The 26,109-nt window shown below is 39.3% G+C and overlaps 1 protein-coding gene across 1 annotated transcript in view; it reads left to right on the forward strand.

Moving 5' to 3' along the window:
- Positions 1–26,109, forward strand: part of RASGRF2 (Ras protein specific guanine nucleotide releasing factor 2) — a 1,933,635-nt gene that overhangs the window by 1,590,697 nt on the left and 316,829 nt on the right. The window contains exon 21 of the mRNA XM_044064238.1: positions 23,756–23,859. Coding sequence (XP_043920173.1) covers positions 23,756–23,859 — 104 coding nt within the window. The remainder of the gene's footprint in view (positions 1–23,755; positions 23,860–26,109) is intronic.

Below are 26,109 nucleotides of genomic sequence, written 5' to 3' on the forward strand. Positions count from 1 at the left end.
TTAAACTTTAATAAAAAATTGTTTCAGATAATTGCTGATGGAGATTCAAAGAAGTTTGTTTAGGTTGATGTTAACATTTCTTATTTCATAACACATGGAAGATTCTAAAATGATGTAACAAATTTTAACTCACTTAATGATTGCATTTTATTATTAAATATTTTACACCACTTGTACAGGTCAAGTTGGCTCTATATTGTCCTTAATAAAAAACTCTAAAAACTCACGAACTACGGTTTTTTCTTATTGGCACACAACTGCATTTTCTTTCATCAACCTGCTTAGGTTTTATTGCTGCTTTTGTCAATTTGATTAATAGATGTCTGCATGAAACATCTTCACATTCCCTCACTTGCATAAATCTTGATGTGACATTGTCCTATCTCACCTTCATTCTTAACTGGTTGGGTTCGGAACCGAGGATCAGCCTTATACAAAAGCTCGAGGTCTTCCACTAGCTCATGGCTGTAACCCTATCCCATCTTGCCGTAGGAAAGCTCCCCAGATCTTGTTTGCTGCTAAACAAGATCGGTTGCTTTCATACTAGCTCTGGCTAAGTGGAATTCTCCTTTTTCAGTTTTTGGGCGATTGTTATTTAATTAGTTATATTATATTTAGGTAGCACTTTTTGAATAGCTTTGAGTGTTCATTTTTCTGCTGTTTGTCCTGTTGGCCATCATTTCCTCTCAAGGCCCTTTTCTAACACCCTATCCTGGCTTAAGTTTTTCTCTCTAAGCCCATTTTAGTTAAAGGGCTTTCTTTCTGTTAACTTTAAGCCTTGTTTAAGTTAGAGAGCTGTTTGACTTTACATCTTCTCTTTTTTCTTCCCCTGTAAATTACTAGGCAAACTCATTTAGATTAGTACTAAGCTAACTGCCCTTGCGAGCCATTTTTTTTAAGCTTAGCCAATTATCCCTTTTGAGACTCAAACTCTGCACCTTGTGTTTGTAAGGCAAACACCTTAACCATTAGGCCACCCTCCCAACCCTTTGATTAGAGGAGTGTTCTCCTAAGCCTGTTTTAGTTAGAGAGTTTTCCTTCTATTAATTTTTAGACTCGTTTAAGTTAGAGAGCCCGTTTGACCTTAGACATAGTTTTTGTTCCTCTGTAAATTACTAGACAAGCTGATTTGAATTAGAGGGCTGTTTTTGCCCGTTTTAATTTAGAGGACATTTTTCTTTCTCCTTTGTACTTGCTTGTAGTTTAAAAAAAAAGGTTGTAGTACAGAGTTTATTATCTTGTTGTTATTGTTGGTTCCTTTTTCTGAGATGTCTACTAAGCATAACGTCAAAAAGGGAACTCCGGCACGTAGAGCAAATGCACGGTTCAAAACAAAGACAAATCAAGCAAAAACCAAACGAGCCAGCATACAGTGACCTGAAAACACTTTAATGGTATTAAACCATAAAAAACAACAAGAGACACAGACCGGTTTCGGCCAGATCAAATCATAGCCTTCATCAGTGTGAAAAACAGAACATCAGTTGTTGAAACTTAAATAAGCCCATCTACAATCTCATTGGTTGTGTCAAAAATATTCATTCAGACCAGGTGGAAATAATCCACCCAGTTTCACAATCCATTTTTTCTCTTTGGTATTTAAAATAGAGTGCCACCCTGTCTTGTTGGATCTGTTACCTTGTATAATGTCAATAATCATAAAACTAAACTTGGCAGATTTGTGAACCAAATGATGTTTGTAGAGTGCGTTATTAGCCCTTTTGTTTTTAATATTGCTAATGTGCTCAGAAATTCTGATTCTAAATGGTCTAGAGGTTTGACCAACATAGAATGAACCACACTGACATGTGGCCAGATAAACCACCCAGTCACTGCTACAGTTAGCAAAAAAGTTGAGATCATAAACCAACGAACAATTTCTGCTAGAAAACTGTTTGGATTTGTTCACCTTATCACAGTTGGTGCAGTGGCCACATGGGAAACAACCTATCAATGGATCACCTGTCAGTGTTGTCTGCAAAAATTGTGAATGTCCATCCATAGTACCATGTTTGTAGTGGTTAAAGAAAGAACCAAGGTTTTTCCCTTTCCGAAATGAAAATAGACATCTATCAGGTATCTACTTCATGGTCACATTGCAAAATGTTCCAGTGCCTATGTACACTCTGTATTAATTGATCAGAATTTCTGGCATAAGTTGTAGTAAACCTAAGGGATACAGAGTTTGTTTTGGCATGTTCCTTATAGTCCAATAAATTTTGCCTATCTAAGGAATTAACCAGATTACTGGCACTTGTAACATAACCCATGCCATAACCCCTGGATCTAAATCTGTCAGTAAGATCCTTCCGCTGTGTTTAAAATGGAGAATCATGAGAACAGATACGTTTTATCCGAATAAATTGTGATTTAGGGATATTACGTACAACATGTGGTGGATGGAAACTCGAGGCATGAAGAATGGTATTGTACTCAGGATGTTTCCTAAATACTTCTGTACCTAATGTATGGTCAGGTAATCTGGTGATGGAGACATCTAAAAAAGTAATAATGTTCCTATCATAATGAACAGTGAATTGTAGGCCCCAGATGTTATTGTTGAGATAAGATATAAATTCATGTAAGCCATGTGAATCACCTTTCCATACCATCCAACAATCGTCCAAGTAACGTCTCCAAATGTCAGTACCTGTGTTCACAGACTACTATTGTGAACAAAATCCAACAACCCTCAGATGTGGCAAAACTTGTTGAAAAGAACCTTACACAGCGTCAACACCTCGCAGCTGTTAGAAAAGCTCGAAACTGAAGGCAACACAGGAAACATAACCAATATACAAGGTCTGTTGAAAATGGTCATGCAGAAATAAATGCCAATGTTAACAACAATGTTCTAAATCTGTCGGATTTTGTTTTATCACCCATTCAATTGTTGGTTTTGAATAAAGGACTTTCTTTTGTACCTGGCTTCATGATTTCTGTGGACATATTGGCTCAGGATGTGGTATCATTTTGTAGAAATCTAAATCTTAAATTGTTTTTTGGTGATACTGGTAACTATAGTGGTGATAGATTTATATATCATAAGTCTTCATTTAATCCATCCATGCATCCATTGGTACATCAGTTTCAAAACAGGATTCTCAAAGATCTTCATTTTTCTAGATCTGATGTACGGTTCAAATCCAACAACATTTCCCTGGCTGAAAGGGAAGCTATTTTGGAACTACAGAATAACAAAAATATTGTTATTATTTCTGCTGATAAAGGTGGGGCTGTTGTTATTTTAAACTGGTGTGATTATGACAAATAAGCCATTAGGCAACTGTCGGATCAGAGATACTATTCTCCTATGGCTATCAATCCAACTTTCAGGTTCCAAAAACAAATTGAGGAGTTTTTACTTTGGGCTAGGGATGAATCTATCATTACTAATGATACTGTACAACAACCTATGGTTCATGATCCAGCAACGCAATATATTTATTTTCTACCCAAAGTTCATAAGGACCCCATCAATCCCCCTGGCAGACCTATTGTTTCAGGTAGAGGGTATATTACGGAACCTTTGTCATTATTTCTCACCAAACATCTCAAGCCTTTACTTGGTTTGATACGGTCCAGACTACATGACACCACCAACTTTCTACAAATAATCTCAGATAGTCAGTTGGAGCAAGATTGGTTGATGTGTACCCTTGATGTTAGCTCTCTATATACCAACATTCCACATCAAGCTGGTTTGGAAGCTCTGTCCTATTGGTTGGATAAGGCGGGTTTATACCAACATACTTTCAATTGTTTTTTGGTTGAATTAGCTAAATTTGTCCTCACAAGTAATGTCTTCTTCTATCAGAATAATTGTTATTGGCAAATGAAGGGCACCGCCATGGGAGCTTCGTTTTCACCCATTTATGCAGACTTATTTATGGCCTTTGTAGAACAACAAATTATTTATGATTGCCAAAACAATTCTTTTTTGGAATATATTGACATTTGGAGACGTTACTTGGACGATTGTTGGATGGTATGGAAAGGTGATTCACATGGCTTACATGAATTTATATCTTATCTCAACAATAACATCTGGGGCCTACAATTCACTGTTCATTATGATAGGAACATTATTACTTTTTTAGATGTCTCCATCACCAGATTACCTGACCATACATTAGGTACAGAAGTATTTAGGAAACATCCTGAGTACAATACCATTCTTCATGCCTCGAGTTTCCATCCACCACATGTTGTACGTAATATCCCTAAATCACAATTTATTCAGATAAAACATATCTGTTCTCATGATTCTTCATTTCAAACACAGCGGAAGGATCTTACTGACAGATTTAGATCCAGGGGTTATGGCATGGGTTATGTTACAAGTGCCAGTAATCTGGTTAATTCCTTAGATAGGCAAAATTTATTGGACTATAAGGAACATGCCAAAACAAACTCTGTACCCCTTAGGTTTACTACAACTTATGCCAGAAATTCTGATCAATTAATACAGAGTGTACATAGGCACTGGAACATTTTGCAATGTGACCATGAAGTAGCAAACATAATACCTGATAGATGTCTATTTTCATTTCGGAAAGGGAAAAACCTTGGTTCTTTCTTTAACCACTACAAACATGGTACTATGGATGGACATTCACAATTTTTGCAGACAACACTGACAGGTGACCCACTGATAGGTTGTTTCCCATGTGGCCACTGCACCAACTGTGATAAGGTGAACAAATCCAAACAGTTTTCTAGCAGAAATTGTTCGTTGGTTTATGATCTCAACTTTTTTGCTAACTGTAGCAGTGACTGGGTGGTTTATCTGGCCACATGTCAGTGTGGTTCATTCTATGTTGGTCAAACCTCTAGACCATTTAGAATCAGAATTTCTGAGCACATTAGCAATATTAAAAACAAAAGGGCTAATAACGCACTCTACAAACATCATTTGGTTCACAAATCTGCCAAGTTTACTTTTATGATTATTGACATTATACAAGGTAACAGATCCAACAAGACAGGGTGGCACTCTATTTTAAATACCAAAGAGAAAAAATGGATTGTGAAACTGGGTGGATTATTTCCACCTGGTCTGAATGAATATTTTTGACACAACCAATGAGATTGTAGATGGGCTTATTTAAGTTTCAACAATTGATGTTCTGTTTTTCACACTGATGAAGGCTATGATTTGATCTGGCCGAAACCGGTCTGTGTCTCTTGTTGTTTTTTATGGTTTAATACCATTAAAGTGTTTTCAGGTCACTGTATGCTGGCTCGTTTGGTTGTTGCTTGATATGTCTACTAAGCAGCCTAAGGATAGTAAACCCTCAGGGTTTAAAAAATGTGTAAAATGCAGACAAAAATGTCAGTTACTGATGGGCATACAGTCTGTGTGTACTGCCTCGGAGCAGTACACCTTCAGGAGTCTTGTGCCATATGCCACTCCTTTAGCCATAGGGTGCTACTGGAGAAGAAGAATAAAGTAATTCTAAGAGGATTGTTGAAGACCTCTTTATCAGAGGCTATTGAAGAAGTCCATCAACCTTTCTGAGGAGGAGTCTGTATACCTAAAGGCTTTTGGGTCTCAGCCTTCCACCACCTGGGTGTCTCTGTCTTTTGATGAACTATGAGCCTAATTTGTCAAAAAGCATGGGAGTCTCCAGACTCAGTTGAGCCTGTTCTCCGGATGCCAGACAAATTCACAACATCCCCTACAGATAAGAGTTTTCTTATGAAAGATCTCCCAGTAGATGCTATGGTGGTGGTGGAAGCCACCAAAAAGGAACTTTCAGAGACGTCCTTGTCTGTCCATCCACTGAACAAGAAGTCTCGTAAGATGAACAGATATGGAAAGTGCACCTTTTCTTCAGTGACCTTTGCACTCAGATCACTGAATTATCCCACCCAGTTTACCAGACTTCAGAGAGATCTCCTGAAGGAGCTATGAGATACTCTTCAAGGTTCAGTAGATGAAGGGGTATCAGAAAAGGTTTCCTCTCAGCTCTCCACCTTAAACTCAGTGGTCAACTCCTTCATGTGACTCATTTCTTATGCAGCAGATGAAGCGAGTAGGGCAGCAGGTTCAGGAATTTCCCTAAGGAGACATTCCTGGATGCATTTGTGTGACTTTGTGGAGCCCTTTAAATCTTCTTTTGTTAATGCCCCTTTCGATGGCTCATCCTTGTTCAGGCTAGAAGTCAAAGACACACTAACCAGGAGTGAACAAGACTCCTGTAGGAGTCCATTTTTCCCTACTTTCTAGACCTTACCCAAAAGGTCAAAAGGGAGGAAAAATGTGGTTCTGAAAATCCCAGTGAACATTTCAGGGCACATGTGGTGATTCTTCCCCCAGGGGTAGAGGGGGAAGCAGTAATGGAAGATCCTGACCAAACAGCAGAGGGGCTCCGCAAGATCGGGGTGACAGGTAATCATTCCATGGTAAGCCCTTTCAGTGCTCTTGAAAGGAGGCCCATCTGTCCATCTCTGGAGGCACTCAGAGGCTGCTTATCTTTGTACCCAGAAGCCTGGCTAAAAATAACAAAAGACAAGTGGGTGCAAAGCATTGTATCCAGAGGCTACTCCATGCCCTTTTCTTTCCCCATCCCAAACATAAAAAAAATCCCAGACATTCCAAAGGGCACAGGCAACTCCAGAAATACAAAAGTTGCTAGACAAAAGAGTCATCTAGACAGTCCCCACAGACCAAATAGGATCCGGAGCTTACTCAAGGTTTTTTTTAGTTCCAAAGAAAATAGATGACTGGAGACCCATCCTGGATCTCAGCAAATTAAACAAATCAGTAAGAAAGTCAAAGTTCCGGATGGTAACACTGCAGTCAGTACTCCCTTTTCCTGGGACAAGATGATTGTATGTGCTCTATAGACCTCCAGGATGTGTACTACCACATAAAAATGAACAGGAGATCCAGGAGTCATTTGTGCTTTCAACTGGAAGCCAGTCACTACCAGTTCTGAGCTGTGCCCTTTGGTCTCACTACAGCCCTTAGAGTGTTCACCAAGTGTATGGCAGTGGTCACGGCTCACTTGAGATGCCTAGGATTCTGAATGTTTCTGTACCTAGATGACTGGCTCCTAACCACCACCACTGAGCATCTACTAATAAAAGCAAGAGACACCACCTTACAGCTCTGCTCACACCTAGGAATCACAATAAATTATAAAAAATCTGCCTTGTTGCCATCTCAGCATTTCATTTTTATAGGAACAGATCTAGATACAACAAAAATGATGGGAAAACTTCCCCTTGAAAGAGTTCAAGTCCTACGACATCAAGTCAACATCTTAGTTTCCAAGAAAAAAGTACAAGCAAAACAGTCCTGAAAATCTTGGGGACCATGGCAGCAGCAGTAAGCTTGATTCCATTAGCACATTTGCATATGAGAATTCTGCAGTGGCTACTATTCACTCAGTGGTCCATGGAGGATGTACCCATGTCCCACCAAATTATGATAATGGAGTCTTGCAAGAAAGACCTTCGTTGGTGGCTTCACTCCACTCATATGACATTAGGTCGACCCTTTGTTCTTCCTCAGCCTTTAGCCACAGTGACCACAGATGCTTCCTGGGTAGGGTGGGGGGCATTATCTGGGAAAGACAGTCCAAGGCACTTGGCAGGATCACGAGGCCTATTTGCACATCACTGTCCTAAAGATGAGGGCAGTGCATGTAGCGTTGCAAGCATTCCAAGAATCTCTTCCACTAGGAACTATTGCAATACAGACAGACATGTCGGTTGTGTGGTACATAAACAAACAAGGAGGAACCAGGTCTTACCCCCTTTGTTGGGAGGCCTTGAGAGTATGGCAGTGGGTTACCTCCTCACAATGCTTTCTGATAGCAATGCACATTCTGGGGAAATCCATCGTTATAGCAGACAAACTCAGCAGAGTGATTCTGATGCCTCATGAGTGGTCCCTAAAACAAGAAGTAGCAGAAATGATTTTCTGCAAATGGGGCCAGCCTTGCTGTGACCTTTTTGCCACATCCATGAATGTCAAATGTAGCAGCTATCTTGCCCTTACCCCCCTCCGGGGAGTCACCAAGGGATGCAGTTGTACACGTTTGGCCCTCAAGTCTCCTGTACGCCTTTACTCCCTTTCCATTGATAGCCCTAGTTCTTCAGAAAGACAATTCCTTGGGAAGGAATTTGATACTCATCGCCCCTTATTGGCCTCATCAGATTTGGTTCCCCTTCCTTTGACCTCATCTTCATCAGGAGCCATGGATTCTGGACCAACTTCTGGACCTTCTGACTCATGCATCAGAGATGCTCCACCCCTCCCTTCAAACCCTCAAATTGACAACTTGGCTGCTTCAATTCCAAACATAGCCAGACTTTCTAACCTTTCTCCATCAGTGAAATATATCTTGATCGCACCGCATAAGGCTTCACCGAGGAAGTTATCTGTGAGCAAATGGAAGAGATTTTCTTCTTGGGCCTTAAATAACTGCATTGATCCTTTCTCTGCCCCTATAGCTTCCATTCTTGAATTCTTGGCAAAGCTATTTAATGAGGGCACAGCTGCAGCTACTATTCGAGTTCAGTTAGCAGCGATATCTAATTTCCACATAGGTGAATCAGGGCCGAATGTGATGTCCCACAGATTTTGCAAGGCTTTTCTTAAGTGCACTATTTTACTAAGACCACCCATTAAAGCCCCTCCAGCACCATGGGACCTAAAATTTGACTTATCCCATTTGATTCTTCCCCACTTTGAACCTGCATTATCCTGTGATCTAAAGTTTTTAACTTGGAAGACAATCCTTTTGATAGCCATTACTTCTGCTGGAAGAGTTAAAGAGCTACAAGCATTGTCAATAAAGCCCCCCCCCACATGCTTTTCCACAAAGACAGAGTATCCCTATGAACAAACACATCCTTTCTACCCATAGTATGTTCAGAATCTAGCAAACGCAAAAAGAAACAAACAAGTGAAAACAAATACCAGAAGACAAAATTACCCTGTACTTGTGAACGCCAAGGGAATTCTTGTATAGTCCACACTTGTAAATTTTCCACAAATGTCCACAAAGAGGTCGTATGCAACAAAATATCCATATGAATCAAGTAATAAAGAAGCTTTTGGAGAAATCTTCTTTATTACTTGATTCATATGGATATTTTGTCGCATACGACCTCTTTGTGGACATTTATTTAGCATCTAACATTACTGATTTCATCTTGGACTTTGTCTACAGCAGCCATTTGAGTGTGGAGAATTTACAAGTGTGGACTATACAAGAATTCCCTTGGCGTTCACAAGTACAGGGTAATTTTGTCTTCTGGTTTTTATGTTCAGAATCTAATTTGAATCAGTCCATGGACCTACCAGTTTTTTCCCCAACTATGGCAACAAGGCAGAATATATGCTACACCAACTAGACATACATAGGCAATTACGCTTCTACTTACATAGAACAAAGGACTTCAGAAAACCTGACCGATTATTTGTATCATTTTCAGACTACAAGAAAGGTGCTCCTGTATCAAAAGTCAGACTTTCAAAATGGCTATCAGATTACATTACTTTTACTTACAAATCTCAAAACAAAGGACTCCCCGAAAAAGTAAAAGGTCATTCTACAAGAGCTATAGCAACCTCTTCTGCCTTTCGGGCAAGACTACCAATTGATACCATTTGTGCTGCAGCAACATGGGCAAGGCCTCGTACCTTTATCACTCATTACAACGTGGATTTAACCTCCAGAAACAGGGCTTCTTTTGGGTCCATTGTTCTGAAGAATATTCTCCCGTGAGCCACCCAAGAAATATGGTGCTAGGGATGCAGTCCCAACCAGTTAAGAATGAAGGCGAGATAGGACAACATCAAATAAAGAAGTTATGTACTCATCATAATGTTCCATGTGTGTTGTCCATCTCACCTTCATTCTTACATTCCACCCTCCTTCCCCCAACCTTTGGCTCCTGCAGGACAGAGTGGTTACAATTGGAAATAAATGTTCTCTGACCTTCTTCATTGCTCTATAAGTTTTTTTATAGTTTTATTGGTACCTGTTGTTATATCTTCAAACAAGATCTGGGGAGCTTTCCTAGGGCATGATGGGATAGGGTTACAGCCATGAGCTAGTGGAAGACTTCGAGCTTTTGAATAAGATCGAGTCGAAACCGAGGAACAGTTCTGAACCCAACCAGTTAAGAATGAAAGCAAGATGGACAACACACATGGAACGTTATGGTAAGTACATAACATTTTTTTTCCTGCATTGTATCACTTTCCTAATTTCTTTCTTTAAGCGTTCTCATAGATTTATCCAGTAATACTTAGCTGTAATATATTTGTACCATTCCTTTACATAAATTGTAATAAACTGTTTCTCTTTCTTATTAATTCTCCTGACCATGTTCCATTTATTTTTGTGAAATGACCCTTCAACAAACATAACTCTTATGCTTATCTGTATCATACTAAATGGAGAGCTGGACTGTTGATTGTAAAGATGTATGCTGAATCTCTTGTTATATGACACTTTCTAAACCTCTTTCCTCCTCCACCCTCTTACGACTTACACATCACCAAAAACAATCTGCAGTTAGGTTTGTAATGTTTAACTATGTGAAAAATCTACTCACAAATAAGACATCATGTGATCATCAGCTGTACAATATTAACACATTTTTGGTCATCTGCCGAAGTGAACCGTGTCCCTTACCCCATTTATATTTACAATACAAGGGATATGTTTAACAGTGTAAGTATTACCCATGATTCCCAGCACAGCGTTGATATTTTTTCATCATAAATTTTGTTGACAGCCTGAACATCTTTGTATAGGTCTTCAAAAAAGTCAGTAATGCAATTTTTTTCAAATCATCTGATGTAGACTACGCAGTCTGATTTTCATCACTAGAGCCATTGGCAGAAATTATACTCATTTCATGGATGTACATGCTAAGTAGCCTCTGCTGTAACCATATACATGTTAAGCCAGTCAAATGACTCAGAAGCCACAGTGCAAAACTTTTCATTACCTAAATAAATTAGGGAATGAATGTCCAGTATGTTGAACTCTAAAGGCTTAATAATCTTGGCCCATATGACATACCTAACATGCTAATATCCTTTTTTGTCTATAACATAACAATTTCTTTCTACCTCTCCGCCACTCAATGGAAGAAGCAATCACTGCATACCATCTTCTGATTACTCCAGTTTCCTGTGCATGCTGTTCACATTCCCTATCCAATTAATCTTCTGACAGCTCCTTCTCTCTAACATAAACAGCCCTGGTTTTCTTCTTCATCTTGCTGCAGGAAATATCTCTCATTTGCTTGTGACCAGGGTAATGCTGATTCTTTTCCTGACTTGCTCTCCTCTGTCAGTTTACATAAAGCCACATTATCTAACCCACCCTCACCAACAACTGTCACTACAGTCTGGATGCAGTCAACATAATCTGATGTATAAACAACAATAAAATCATTTAAATCAATTTCTTTGGTATGTGCTTGTTAAAAATCAGTATCCTTCTCTTCATTTTCCACAATGCTATGACTCTCCTTTGTGGATCCCCTCCTTTCCTGTTGTCATCCTAAGACCCATCCACAGGAAAGTAGTAGGGGAAGTTTCCTGTTGCCCAGTTCAAATTTCACCTAGTCAGTAAGAATACAACCTAGGTAGGGTCTCCCCTAAAATGAGATCATTGACCTAGTCAGACTAATCAAGTTAACAAAGGGGAGATAAATAAATGAATCTATTTTTTGTTAATTACTTTCCTTCCCACAGGTGGACCCAGTAATTGCTCAATACTTTGATAGCATATAATATATGCATAGATAAACTTAATTTTGTTGGGGTAGTGACCTCAACTATCAAATGTCCCTCCTTATGAGAAACTCCCTCATTCTGAATCTTAAAAAGTACATGGTCCATACTGTTCACCATTAAAATAGTCTGTCAGACATTCATCATTCAACATTTTTAACAGATATCCATGCTAGATAATAAAGCAATGTATTAATTTAGCAATTATAACATATCACATTTTATCCACAAAGTCAACTTCCTAGCTGAAGTTGTCAGTAAATTGTTCATACCTGTTCCACATTTTGCCCATTTGTTCCACACCATGAGATACAGTGTTCTAGCTTTTAGATCAGAAAAGTTGTAAGCTAAGGATAGTGACTATACCTCTCAATATACTCATGTGTGTTTCTTGTTTGCCATTTGTATTGTTTTCCTGTGATAACTGATGTTATCTTTGTAGCAAAGATTGCTCATTCCCTGCATGCACAATATTCTGCATTCTTTTCCTGGATTCTGTGATCTTCAGCATGCATTTTTTTAATATCCTTTTTTTTATATCAGGAATCTCACACTAAGGGGTCCACATCAGGTAACTCCTGTATACATGTGCCCACTTACCACATTCAATGGTGCTGTTAAGCAGGAATAACCATAAAACATCAACAAAATGATGTTTCTCATGGTTGGTGCTAACCTCAAGCTCAGTCTCCTTAGGACCTTAATGTTGAGAAATAATCCCCAATACTTAGGTGCACTGCCTGTTAACATATTTCACAACAGGCCAGAACCAAGTAAATGCAAAGGATCTAAGCAAGTAGTCTACCATTACTTAGTCTCATACAGAAATAAAAAAAAAAACAAGATATGTCTGAAGTTTCCCATTCATCTCACATAATCTGGCTTTATTCATCTTAAGATAAACGTTTTCATATGAAGACTTCACCAGATCTCAAATGAAGTCTGTTACTTTTCCAGTTTTGCTTACTCACCTATTCCTCCAAGGGCAGATAAAAGTGTACTCTTAATATTATGGATGCATTTAGTTATTATGCTGAAAGAACCAGAGGAGTGAATGATGGAAGTGCACCTCATCTCTTCACTTCTGTTCTTCACGTACATTATTAGCACTTATTTGAGATCAACACCTAAGAAGACTTTGGCTTGACAGTTGATAATGTCTATCTCCTTAACAACACAGCCAGTAGGCTCACCATGCATGGGTTTAGGGCACAATTAAAGAGGGGTATAACAGCAAGAGTAAATGTAGCCAAGAATGTTGCTCTAGTTGAGGAATGGGTAAGGTGACTTTTCTATGAAGAAATATGTATTGAATTATTTTATGTCTGGCTTACTGGGTCAAAATGCTATTTTCAGAGGGGAAACAGGATTTTTGATAAAGGGCATCAGAGGTGACCAATTAGAAATGTGTTGGATTTGTAGTGGTCTCTGTGTTTGTTATTTACTTTAAAAAGCTGTTGGAAACACCACTTCTGAAAAGTGATTACAGAGGTACAGCCCTCCAAAGAAAATTATTTATTTATGGTAAGACTTGACAGAAGAGTGCTGCTTTGTGTAACTCATGTTTAAAGGAGCTGGCTTTTCTGACTTCATATTCATCCAGTCATAGGGTTAGAAGTCTAAGGTTGTTAACAGTGAAAAAAAAGTTTCTTATTTTAATGTGATGTTCCTTGAGCTTTCAGGTTTAGATTGATAGTTCAAAAGACGTCATCCTCTTCAAAATAACTAAAACCTTATGGACATCTGCATAAATGCATTAAGGCAGTATGCCTAGAGGCCTTTCAGAAATTATTCATTTCTAACAACATTTCTGTGAGCCAGCATCACCACTGTGTTTTATGTTTCTCTCTCCTTGTGATACCTGGCACTGGCTAATCCATCATGCATATACCTAAGCAAGTCTATGATCTTAAAGGCTGTCTTAACTTTGGGGAAGGCAGAATTATAGGATGTGTGAGACTAAGTAAAATGTTACTTACTTTTTACTTCTATTGATTCTTGGCTGGGGTGCCTTCTATGCAGAGTCTGCATGCCCTCCCTGCAGTCACATGGGTTTGTTCCAGGTGCTCCAGTTTCCTCCCACATTACAAAGATATGCAGTAGGTGTATTAGGCATTCTAAATTGGCCATAAGTGTGAGAGTGCATGTGAGTGTGTGGTGTGGAAGAATGACTGCGGCTGGGCTAGCCACCCTTTTGTGTAAACCTTGGCTGTAGATGATTGTCACTGTTGAAGTGACACCCCAACCTCATATGCAAAAATAGGAAAAAGGGGTTGAGGATGGATGGATGGATGTGACTAAGTAAAATGTTAAGGTAATCTGCATTACACAACACAAGGTAAACATCTCAGCAACTCATTTCATTCCATTATGTAACTCTCTGTAGTTATTAATGTCTCAACAGTCAGCCTTTTTTGCAGAAGTGCAATAAACCAGAAGTTTATTATAAAGAGAATATGATAAGAGACTAATGCTTTTTTTCTGTTGAATGTTAGTACTTATTAGTGTGAAAAAGGACTTACTGTCAATCAGTTATAGGTGTTAGAAGTTTGAAAAATTATTGATGATGTTACATTCTGTCAATGTTGTTGTGTCTTTCGGCTTTTCCCAGTTAGAGGTTGCCACAGCGGAACTCTGGTCCGCTAATGATTGGCAGTAGATTTTTACATGCCGAGTTTCCGGCCCTGACGCACAACCTTCAATGAAGGTACGCCCATTCACGCATGTCTCCACACAGAAGACGCTCTAGCTGAGAATCAAACAGGACAACGTCTTACTGTGAGCCGACAACGCTACCGCAGCACCACCACTGCAGTAATAACTGAGGTTATAAGTCTAGCCCACAAGAAATGCAACAAGATCTGTCAAAGAAAAAACAGCTTCAAAAAGATCAACACATGGCAGGTTCAGTCTAAGGCACTTTAATCTTGCAGCAAGGAGACAAAAACGTGCTAATACAGAGTTTGTCTAACTAGAATCAGGAAGTGAAGCCATTCTTATACATTTCTTACAAGACATTGCCTACTAAGCTGACATAATAAATCACAAGTTCTTACAATATTATTTCATAGCAGCTGTTTGTCCATGATTTTCTGCTGGCATATCAAGTTTATAAAAAAACTTCCTAAGAAAAACAATGTGGCCTTGGAGACCACCGGTTAGATACAACTTCTCACTATATGATGTTACCATTCAAGGTACTATGGCTAATTCGAGCACAAAGCAAGCACAGATTATAGTTCATTTCTTCAAGCAGTATTTGTTCAACTGTATCTATCTTTTCTGCAGCTGTGCATTTTCTCATAACACGAACAGAGCTGATTGTTCAAGTTCAATAACATTATAGAAAACAGTATTGTTCTATTCATTATTTTCCTGACCTAGCAGATAATCACCTGCTTTTCAGTAAATTTCCAAAAGGCATAAACATGAATTTTGCTGTGCTAGCAAATACTAGGTCAGAGAGCATCTTGCAGTTTCAGAAAGCATCTTGTAGTTTCATACAAAACTAAGCTGTACATAAAATAGAATGAAATGTGTTAACCCTTTTAGCTTCTAGTAAGCACTAAACATATACATTAATACATATTTTTCTGACATTTCCCCCCTGTTAATACATTTTATTCTATTTTCAAAAGCATAAACAGTTTGCTTCTTCTCCTAACCTCTACCGTTCAGAATTTGCAGTTGAGAGTCATTCAGTTTAAACTTATGAAAGTGTTTCATTTTTCAACAGTTCTTCAAATTCAGTACTTTGATACAAAGTCTCAGAAACTGACATGTCTATAAAATCTTTAATTAATCTTTTCATGCAGGGAATACCACAACAAACACACACTCCTAATAGGAGTATTCCCACACAAATGGCAATCAGGATGTTCATTAGGATGGTACCCCACCCCCCAAACAAATTCTGGAAAAAATCCGTCAGTGGGTTTGGGCCTGGTTTGGTCATGGCCGACACTTGCTGAATTACCTCGAGGTGGTCGTTTATCTCATGCTGGTTGTCAGGAATATACGAACAGCACTCCTCTTTTATTAAAGCACAAGTACCGCCTTTCACCGCTAGGGTGAAGTCGAGAGCCATGCGGTTTTGAAGCACCACAGTTCTCATAGCGTTCAGTTCATCAATTACTAATTCAAGAGCAGAAAAAGCTGCATTGCTCATTACTTCGAGAAGTTTGGACAGTTTTTTCAGCTCCCAAATCGATTTTACTGCGCCATATGAAGGGGCTATACCTGCCCACGATATAATAGTGTCACTCAAGTCCATGTGTGTCAGTTTATCTTTGTTTTTCACAGAGTTATGGTTTCTCCAGCCTGCTTCGATTCGTCCCACTGGATTCTCAGGTTTCTTGATTGGATTTCCAGGTTTCTTGGTGACCTCTCTGACATTTCGAATTCTTCCCTGAGGCAAAACTGCAGTGTGTCATATGGCTGGAACCAGGTAACCCAAAAAAACAACTGCCGGACCAATTCTCAGATAACCATTTGTATGCCTTTTTCCCACACACAAAATAACAATCTTCTACTTTAGTATTAATATATACTTGCCCTGCATGAAACATTTTTCTATCAATGATAGATAGCTGTTTAAAAAGAACAGGATTATGTTGTACTTCATTAACTGTTTTGTGCATTGATTCAAGAAACGAGTCATAATTTGTATCACAAATGGAACCTGCATTATTAGCTTTGGTATAACATTTGTAAGGAACAGTCACATTACAATTGCTCCAACCCACCTGAACAGTATCATTTTTGTAAAAACATACAATTCCCTTTTGTGTAACAGGCACGTACAATGCTATTTTGTCTTGTGATTTCACAGTCGTAGTATCAAAAATCAAATTTTCCCAGGTCTCATTGATCCCTAGGGGGACAGCAGTCATTAACAATCCCCCGTATGCTGTTGGTATAGCTGCACAAACCCAACAATTTGAAACATTAAAAGTCTCAGCATACACATGTTTGATCGCTTGGTAAGTGTTAAAGTTTGGATGCCAGTCTATGAGTAAAGCATCACATTTATTCAGTTCAGCTCGTGTGGCTGGAAAAAGGAAAGGCCACATCAAAAAGATTATTGTTATCAGTATAGTTAACAGAATGATCATGCAATACTTCTGAGGTTGTTCTGCATTCTTATTTGCTCCATATCTGGTCATTTTGTTCTTGTGTAACAGTAACACGTTTTTTGTCCAGTTCAAAGTTTTTAACCAGTTTACAGTGTGTCAGATGAATCCAGGATGCTCGCTCTGCGATCTTGACTGCAGTGGGTGTTGACAGTAGCACTTGGTATGGCCCTTCCCACTTTGGTGACATCCAATTCTCTTTTTGATGACTTTCACCCAGACCCACATGCCTGGGACTACTACTGCTTCCGATGGTCTGGTTTGTTCTTTATCTGAAACAGAATTTCACTGCAAAAGTTGTTTATTACTTAGAAGTCGTCTCATATATTCTGCGAGTGAACTGTCGGCCTCCTGGTCTGCAGGCATGAGAGATTTCCACTGAGGTATATAGTATGCCCTCCCAAATAATTTTTTCAAAAGGAGTTAACCCCTTTGCATTTGGAACAGTTCTCATGCTCAACAGTGCCAGAGGCAGGCAGTACACCCAATTCTTTTGTGTCTCACTAATTAACTTCCTAAGTTTACTTTTCAAAACCCCATTATGCCTCTCTACTAGTCCTGAGGATTGTGGATGGTATGCACAATGGTTTTTCAAGGAAATTCCGAAATATCGGCTCAACTGTTGTATAGTTTGATTTACAAAATGTTTGCCATTGTCACTGTAGAGCTTTTCCGGTATGCCAAATCTAGGAATAATTTCTTTAACAAGGACTTTTGCAACAGTAGCTGCATCTGGATTTTTGGTCGGAAAAGCTTCCACCCATTTGGAAAACATATCTATAATGACAAGACAATACTTCTTATTTTCGCATTTGTTCAGTTCTATGAAATCCATACAGATAGTATGGAATGGGTACGGTGGTGCAGGGAAACTCCCTTGCTTAGGCTTCAACGCCCCTTGTGCATGATGCTTATTACAAACATGGCATGCCGCACAAAAATATTTTGTGTACTTTGTAAATCCATATGCTGTGAACACTCGATTCACTAACTGTACCATCCCCCCTGTTGAGACATGGCACTGCCCATGGCTCAACAAAGCTGCATATCTAAACAAATTAGACGGCAAAATCGGTTTTCCTTCTTTGGAGATGTACAGCCCTTTCTCAAGAATTGCTCCTCGTTTTATCCATTTCTGTTTTTCTACTTTCGTAGTAAGTGTCTGCATTATTTTCAACATTTCTAAATCTAAAATCTCAGAAGGTTGTAATTCCTCACTCAAAAGAAATATTTCTGAAGCTGAAGCTGCCTGTTTTGCAGCTGTTTCAGCTCTCGCATTACCTTTTGAAATCTTATCCTGTTGCTTGGTATGAGCTACACATTTACAAATAGCTACTTTCTGAGGTAACTGAATAGATTCTAACAAATCTAAAATAAACTGCATATGATTAATCGGTTTACCAGTAGATGTTATCATTCCTCTATTCTTCCACTGTTGCGCAAAAACATGTACAGTAGAAAAAGCGTACTGGCTGTCAGTAAAAATGTTCACACATTTACCCTTTGCCAAGGTACATGCCCTTGTCAAGGCAATCAATTCTGCCGCTTGTGCAGATAAGTTGTGTGGTAAAGACTTTGCTTCTAAAATCTCAGTATCAGAAACTACTGCATACCTCACTAGGTTCTGCCCTGTAGGACTCCTTCTGCATGAGCCGTCCACGTAATATGTCACCTCAGCATCATCCAAGGGAACATCCATTAGATCTTTTCTAGGCAGTGTCTTTTGCTCAATCTCCTGCAGGCAGCTGTGTGGTGTGCCGTCCGCAGGGGTCGGGAGCAAGGTAGACGGATTCAAAGTTGTACATCGTTCAATTGTCATATGAGGTTGGCTCAACAGTATAGTCATACAGGAAAGATGTCTAGCAGGAGAAAGATATGCTACTTTTTCTTGCAGTAAAATAATCGTGATTGCATGAGGCACTCTCAATGTGAGAGGGTGGAACAACACTACTGAGGCTGAAACCAGTACTGCCATTGCAGCTGCAACTACTGCTTGTACACAGTGGGGCAGGGATCGTGCCACTGGGTCCAGCTGTGATGAATTGTAAGCTATGGGGCGTTGCTTGTCCCCATGTTGCTGTGTTAACACTGATGTCATATAATCTTGCTTACAATCTACAGTTTGGAAAAAACATTTATGATAGTTTGGTAATCCTAAAACTAATGAGGACGCTATCAATTGTTTTAGTTTGCAGAAAGCTGATTCTGCTTCTGGTGTCCATTGTAATAAATCTTGTGCTGCCATAGGCTTCTTGTATATCAAGTTGGTCAGTGGAGCAGACTCCAAGGCATAGTTTGGTATCCAACTCCGACAGAAATTAGTCGTACCCAGGAAGGACATCATTTCCTTCTTGGTAGTCGGTTTGAGTGCTTGTAAAATTGCTATTTTCCTATCTTCATCTAATGTTCTGCCTTCTTTGGATATTACATATCCCAGGTATTTAACCTGCTTTCTCCAAAGCTGCAACTTGTTTTTGTTTACTTTATGTCCTTGAGTGGCTAAAAAATGTAATAATGCTATGGTATCTTCTCTGCATTCTTGCTGGGTGGGGGCTGCCAGCAGGATGTCGTCTACATAAAGTAAAATCTGACTGCCTCTTGGTGGGCTAAATCCCGTCAAGTTGCTTGCCATCTCTTGTGAGAATATTGTTGGACTTTCACAATATCCCTGTGGTAGTCACGTGTATGTATACCTTTTCCCCTGAAATGTGAATGCAAACCAATGTTGGCTGTCAGGGTGTATCGGTATCGAAAAGAACGCACTGCTAATATCTACCACAGAAAAATACTTCTGTTGAGGCTTCAAATCATTCAATAGGGTGTGTGGATCTGGCACCATAGGTGCTCTAGGTATTACTGCGTCATTTGCAGCTTGTAAATCTTGGACCATACGCCATTCTCCATTTGCTTTCCTGACAGGAAATAAGGGTGTGTTACATGGTGAATCAGGAGATTCTACCAGTACTCCTTCCTTAAGTAAAGCTGCTATTATAGGTTTGATTCCCACTTCTGCCTATTTCCTTAAGGGATACTGTCTCTTCTGTGGTCTAAATGCTGATTTTGACGTGATAGTAACTGGTCCTGCTGTACAGATGAGTCCTACATCTGATTTCCCTGTTGACCAGAGAGTTTCTGGTATGCTCCGTAAGGCATTCTCTTCCTCCTTTAATAGGAGTGCTAATCAGCTGTCCTTGCTAGACTGCAAGTGTACAGCTGGGTGTGTCTGTGTTATCCATTTTAACTTCTGCTTCTGTATTCCCTGTTTTAACAGTTCTAACTCCGTCTGTTTTTCCCACTTTGTGATTTTTTCTCCCAGGTCTGCCCATTTCACATTCTTGTCCTTAGTCAAACTAACATGTGGTAATCAATTAGATTTATAGAGTGCAAAGAATTCCTGGGGCAAAGAACAGCTAACTACACTGTTCCCTTCTGTGTTCCAGTACAGATTACGTAATACTAATCTGTTTGCATGGTTTCTAAACAGTTCTTGCTCATATTCTTTATCAGGTCCTGCTGTGCTACAATAATACAGAGTACAGTGCAACAAATGCTGTTTATCAGTGTCAAGGGAGGGGAACTTACTGATGGCTATGTTCATCAGCTCTTTGGTTACTGCCCCTGGACCAGTCGTGACCAAGTCCTGGCTGTACCAATAAAATGTTTAAGCCCTCGGTCGCACCACAAAAGTATCCATTTGTTGCTGTGCTTCCATACCCTGCATAGTTGGAACTACTGCTATGCCAAATATCTGCATAAGATCTCTGCCCAAAAGGTTTACTGGGCATTTTGCAGAAACAACAATTTTGCTTTTCTGGGTCATCCCTGAAACAGGGTCAGTTATTGCTATGTTATGGGAGAGTGGCTCCCGATACAGCTGTCCATTAGCTGCTTTCACTAATATGTAATTGAGTGATTCTGAATTTTCTGGTAGTTTGGAAGGATGTATCAGGGTCCGCGATGCACCTGAGTCACACAGAAATTTAACTTCCCTCCCCTCTACCAGAAGTGTAACTTCCGGTTTTGTACCCACTAAATAGAGTTCTAGGCTCAATAATGCTAAGTCTAAAATTTCACTTTCTTCACTATCTGCGATTTCTTGCACTTCCTCTATTTCTTCTGTCACATTCTCTACTCCCTCTATCACATTTGCATTTGTCTTTTCTTGGTTATTCCCTTCTAGTGATTCTTGACTATCATATAGTCAGTCCTCACCCTCCTTATCTTCCATGGCTACTTTCTTGTTTTGCTTGCAATCTCTTGCTAAATGTCCCTTTTTTCCGCACTTAAAACATTCACCCCTTTTCTTTCTCTCTTCAAACTCCTCTGATCGCTTATCAGATTGTTTGTTTCCCTGGGCATTTTTCTTGCCCTTTTTCCTGGACTGTACTAAATAAACTTCTGCTCCATCTTCTACAGAAAATACTTGGGCTTTCTTTTTCTTTTTACTGTTAAAATGCCTTTCGGCATGTCTAGCATATTCGAGTAGTGACTGTAATCTACTTGTACGATGGTCTACCATGTGCTTTGTAATAAAGCTGTTTATAGGCAAAATGCTGCCTTTTAAAAATGCATTTTTTAGCTGCTGCTCATACGGGGAATCATGTGTTTGGTCTTCAGGTACCTGCATTCCACAATGGTTATTAAAACACTCTAATAATCTAGCATAATATCTGTCAACAGTTTCACCTTCTTGTTGGATGCATTGATTAATGCAAGTCCAGTCTGCCCTAGGCTTCCACTTCTCAGAGATTCGGTCTGTTAGACCTTTCACTCTGTTATCCAGTTCTGCGTTGCTATGTGGGAGTGGCTTGTGTTCTGCATCACAGGGATTCCAGTTGCCACTGATCATGTGCCAATCTGGACCTACGATTTGTCTAACTACTTTTTCTACTTCTTCTCCATTTAAATGATAACTTAACCTCATGCCCTGTAAGTCTTCTAAGAATTTTCTAAAATTAACTTTTGGATGGGGAATTCCCTCTGTAGCTTTCTGGATGTCTTCCGGTGTCCATGGTCTATATACCAGGAGAGTTGGGTCCTGCCCTTCCTGTCCTGCCTGAGGATTTGGTATTTCTATGAGCGGACATATCTCTTCTTCACTCATAGCTCGTGAATTTTTGTTCATTTGATATAACTCAGTATCCCCTCTTAAGTTATGTGTTTGAGACCTAGTCTCAACGGGATCTCTGACAAACGGTCTTGGCTTCGCGGAGACAGCCAGGTATAGTGGAGGTGGACCAGCTTGTCCACTAGCTTCATATTCTGGTAAGGGAAGCAGAGGGGGTGGAGGGGCTGATGCTATTACCAAATTATTGTCCTCTTTATCTAGAAACATAGCTTTTGAATTATTACTTTTTTGTTTCCAACAGTTTGCTTCCTCAATCTACCTGTGTGCCTGAGGAATACCTAATTGACGTTGTTTTTTTACCTGACCTTTTGCATCAGTTTTAAGCTGTTTGACAAGTTTAATAAGTGAGGATTTTTCTAATTTTCCATCAAATTCATATTTATTAACCCATTTTGTATAGTACCTAACATTGTCGGCACGCTGTAATTGCATATATTTTGCATATTCAGTTAACGGTGGATCTTGGGAACTTTTTATGCACTTATTTCCCATATTGTTCTGACTGTTAAAATGTTACGTAACCCTTCTTATCTTTACGTGGTACCACGATTTCTCTTTTTCACAGTTTATCTAGAATAACTGCCTTACCTGTTCTGTTTCCCTGATCTATGACAAGACTGCAATCTTCCTGTCCCTGACTTGTACAAGACAAATCTCCTGACAGATGATACAAATCAAGTCCCTGATCTAAAACAGAAATCTCACCTTACCTGAGCCTCCGTGATTGATCGTCTGGTTCGAGGAAAAAACGTTAACTCGTCCTCCAGTCACACATCAGAACAGTGGCTGGCCTCTTTTGAATGACAATTCAGTCGGAGGTCTTTCAGAGCAGAAGAACCAATGTGGTCTCTTCCCCGTACAGTTTCATGCCACCTGGCCCATCTGACCTGAGGCGAAGTGAGAGTTTCCGGTCCGAAGAAGTGAAGCCATTCTTATACATTTCTTACAAGACATTGCCTACTAAGCTGACATGATAAATCACAAGTTCTTACAATATTATTTCATAGCAGCTGTTTGTCCATGATTTTCTGCTGGCATATCAAGTTTATAAAAAAAACGTCCTAAGAAAAACAACGTGGCCTTGGAGACCACCGGTTAGATACAACTTCTCACTATATGATGTTACCATTCAAGGTACGATGGCTAATTTGAGCACAAAGCAAGAATGGATTATAGTTAATTTCTTCAAGCAGTCTTTGTTCAACTGTATCTATCTTTTCTGCAGCTGTGCATGTTCTCATAACACGAACAGAGCTGATTGTTCAAGTTCAATAAAATTATAGAAAACAGTATTGTTCTATTCATTATTTTCCTGACCTAGTAGATAATCATCTGCTTCTCAGTAAATTTCCAAAAGGCATAAACATGAATTTTGCTGTGCTAGCAAATACTAGGTCAGAGAGCATCTTGCAGTTTCAGAAAGCATCTTGCAGTTTCATACAAAACTAAGCTGTACATAAAATAGAATGAAATGTGTTAACCCTTTTAGCTTCTAATAAGCACTAAACATATACATTAATACATATTTTTCTGACAAGATCCTTATTAACAGTAGCTCACTTGCTTAATTTTCATTATTGATGTGTGATCAGAACACAGGCAGGATCATATTTCTCAAAACAGGCTGCTATACAAAGGTCATTCTACTAAAAAGTTGCTAAAATATAGAGGAAGACAGGTTCATTTACTACGTTAATGTTGGCTTTTCTGTTTGTTTTACAGTTGGAGTTTGTTAACGCAGAATGCTTTGAAAACTTATCAGCCATGGAGCTTGCAGAGCAGATCACACTTCTTGATCATATAATTTTCAGAAGCATACCTTATGAGTGAGTATTTTCTCTAGATTTTAACAAGTATACCTTATGGGTATTGTTTTTGTTTGTTTTTTTTCAGATTTTTGCAAACATAACTTGTGGGCGAGTATTTCTTCTACATTTTTTTATCACAGTGACTCTTGAATTGTTCTGAAAAAGAGCTTATTTCTCTTTAAATGTTTCTAAGGGATAATTGCAGAAAAGCTTTACAACTGTGAGATGTGTTCACAAAACAAAAGAGATAAATTACAATACAGTGTGATTCAGAGTGAGTACAGGTTATGCCGTAAAAATGATCCATGATGATTTGTGACATCCATTGCTGATATCCACATTTTTAGTACAATGTGATTAATAATGTAGACAAGCAGTGCAAAATCACTTAGTTATAACTGTCAATCCAACATATTTCAGTGGAAGATAAGCTAAAAAATTTAACTTCAGTTAGTGCTTTATTAATGCGGTGGCAGTAACACAGCTAGGAACCTTCTGAATGAACCAATCCTGAGCATTGTTTTAGAGGTGGGATTTTAGGTGAATGTGGTTATAAAGGGAGGGACTTGGAGTTGGAGCTAAGCAAAGATAGTGATACCTGTACTTTACTGTCAGTTACAAAATTATTTTGCAAGTTTAGCATCAAAGGAATGAACTCAAAAAGTCTTTCGGCTTTTCCCGTTAGGAGTCGCCACAGTGGAACTCCGGTCCGCTAATGATTGGCAGTGGATTTTTAAGGTGCCAAGTTGCCAGCTCGATGCCCAACCTTCAAAGAAGGAACACCAATTCACGCCAACACCTACCTGTATGTCTTTAGCATCATTCAACCGCGGGGAAGACATGCAGACTCCACACAGAAGGTGCTCTAGCTGAGAATCAAACGGGAGAACCTCTTGCTGTGAGGCGACAACGCTAACCGCTGCACCACCACGGCCTTATCAAAGGAATGAACTAATGTACCAAAAAAGCACAGCATCATGGCTCTAAAATGGAATGCAGTAGAGAACATTCCATTGTAAAGTTAAACTTGAATAAGAAAGGCGAAATTGATATAAAGATAAAATGCACTTGCTCAGATTTTCTCAAGAACTGAAAAAGTAGCCTGCCGGATGGACTTGACATTTCTACATGAACTGCCAGCAACATGAGTTGCACAGCAGAAACACATGATATTAAGATAAAATGGACTTGCTCAGATTTTATCAAGAACTGAAAAGTAGCTTGCCGAATGGACTTGACATTTTGTACATGAACTGCCAGCAACATGAGTTGCACAGCAGAAACACAGCAGAATTTCTGTCAACATTCTATCTTCACAACTCAGGCAAACACTCAAAGCTTACTGAGCAATAAGGTATGCAAAAATGAAAGCTCCTGATTCATGATGTGGTGAAAAACTCACTCTTTATTTTTAGTCATGGAATTTGTGACACCCGTGCCCTGGCCCAAGGAGCCTCAATCCTCACCACTAACACCAGATAGGGCGTCTCCTATATGAGGAAAGGATAACAAATACACACAGTGAAGTACAGTTTCCCTTAAGAGCACACAGAGATCACAGTCACTCCGGTGCTGGTTGCTCCCTTGCTCCCCAGGTCCCCAATAAACTTCCCCACTGGCACAGCTATAGGGTCCAGATCTCAGCCTAGCTGGGCAAGCTAAAATCTCCAGCACCCTCTCTGTCCAACCAGTGCTTCGTGTTCCTGCACAAGTAGCTGACACACACACTTTGAGATACGTTTATACAACCACACAGACACTCCTGAGGAAGACTGGCACAGGTTCTCCAGCTGTGCCCCTTTTACCCAGACTGTATGGTAGTAATTACTGCCACCACCCAGCTAATATTTATCAGCTACTCAAAGGCCCTTAAAAGGGTGTCCAATTATTACTGTACAATGTTATTATCCAATTGGTAGCTGTAACTAAACTGTCTCAAGGCTTATTAGAGTGACCTGGTACAGGATCCTTATATATATATGCAATGTACTCTTAGAGCTTAACTCATCTCTACACAAACCAGTCACAGTTAAAAGGGTTTTACAATATTTAATAATAAATAAAACCACAAGACAATACTTTCTACTCTACAGTGCTAGTCAAAAGTTCAGAGATCACACATAAATACTTAAAATAATTCAGTAGTACAGTTCTGACATAACAGAAAAACACTTAGTCTAATCTTTTCTAATTCCTAGCTACTTCTAGGAGAAAACACAGTTCTAACATACTACTTACATAAAGAGAGCATAAGGCAGTGCTGAGCTG

Source organism: Protopterus annectens, chromosome 2.part2, assembly GCF_019279795.1.
Source record: "Protopterus annectens isolate FY-2018-M chromosome 2.part2, PAN1.0, whole genome shotgun sequence".
NCBI lineage: Eukaryota > Metazoa > Chordata > Ceratodontiformes > Protopteridae > Protopterus > Protopterus annectens.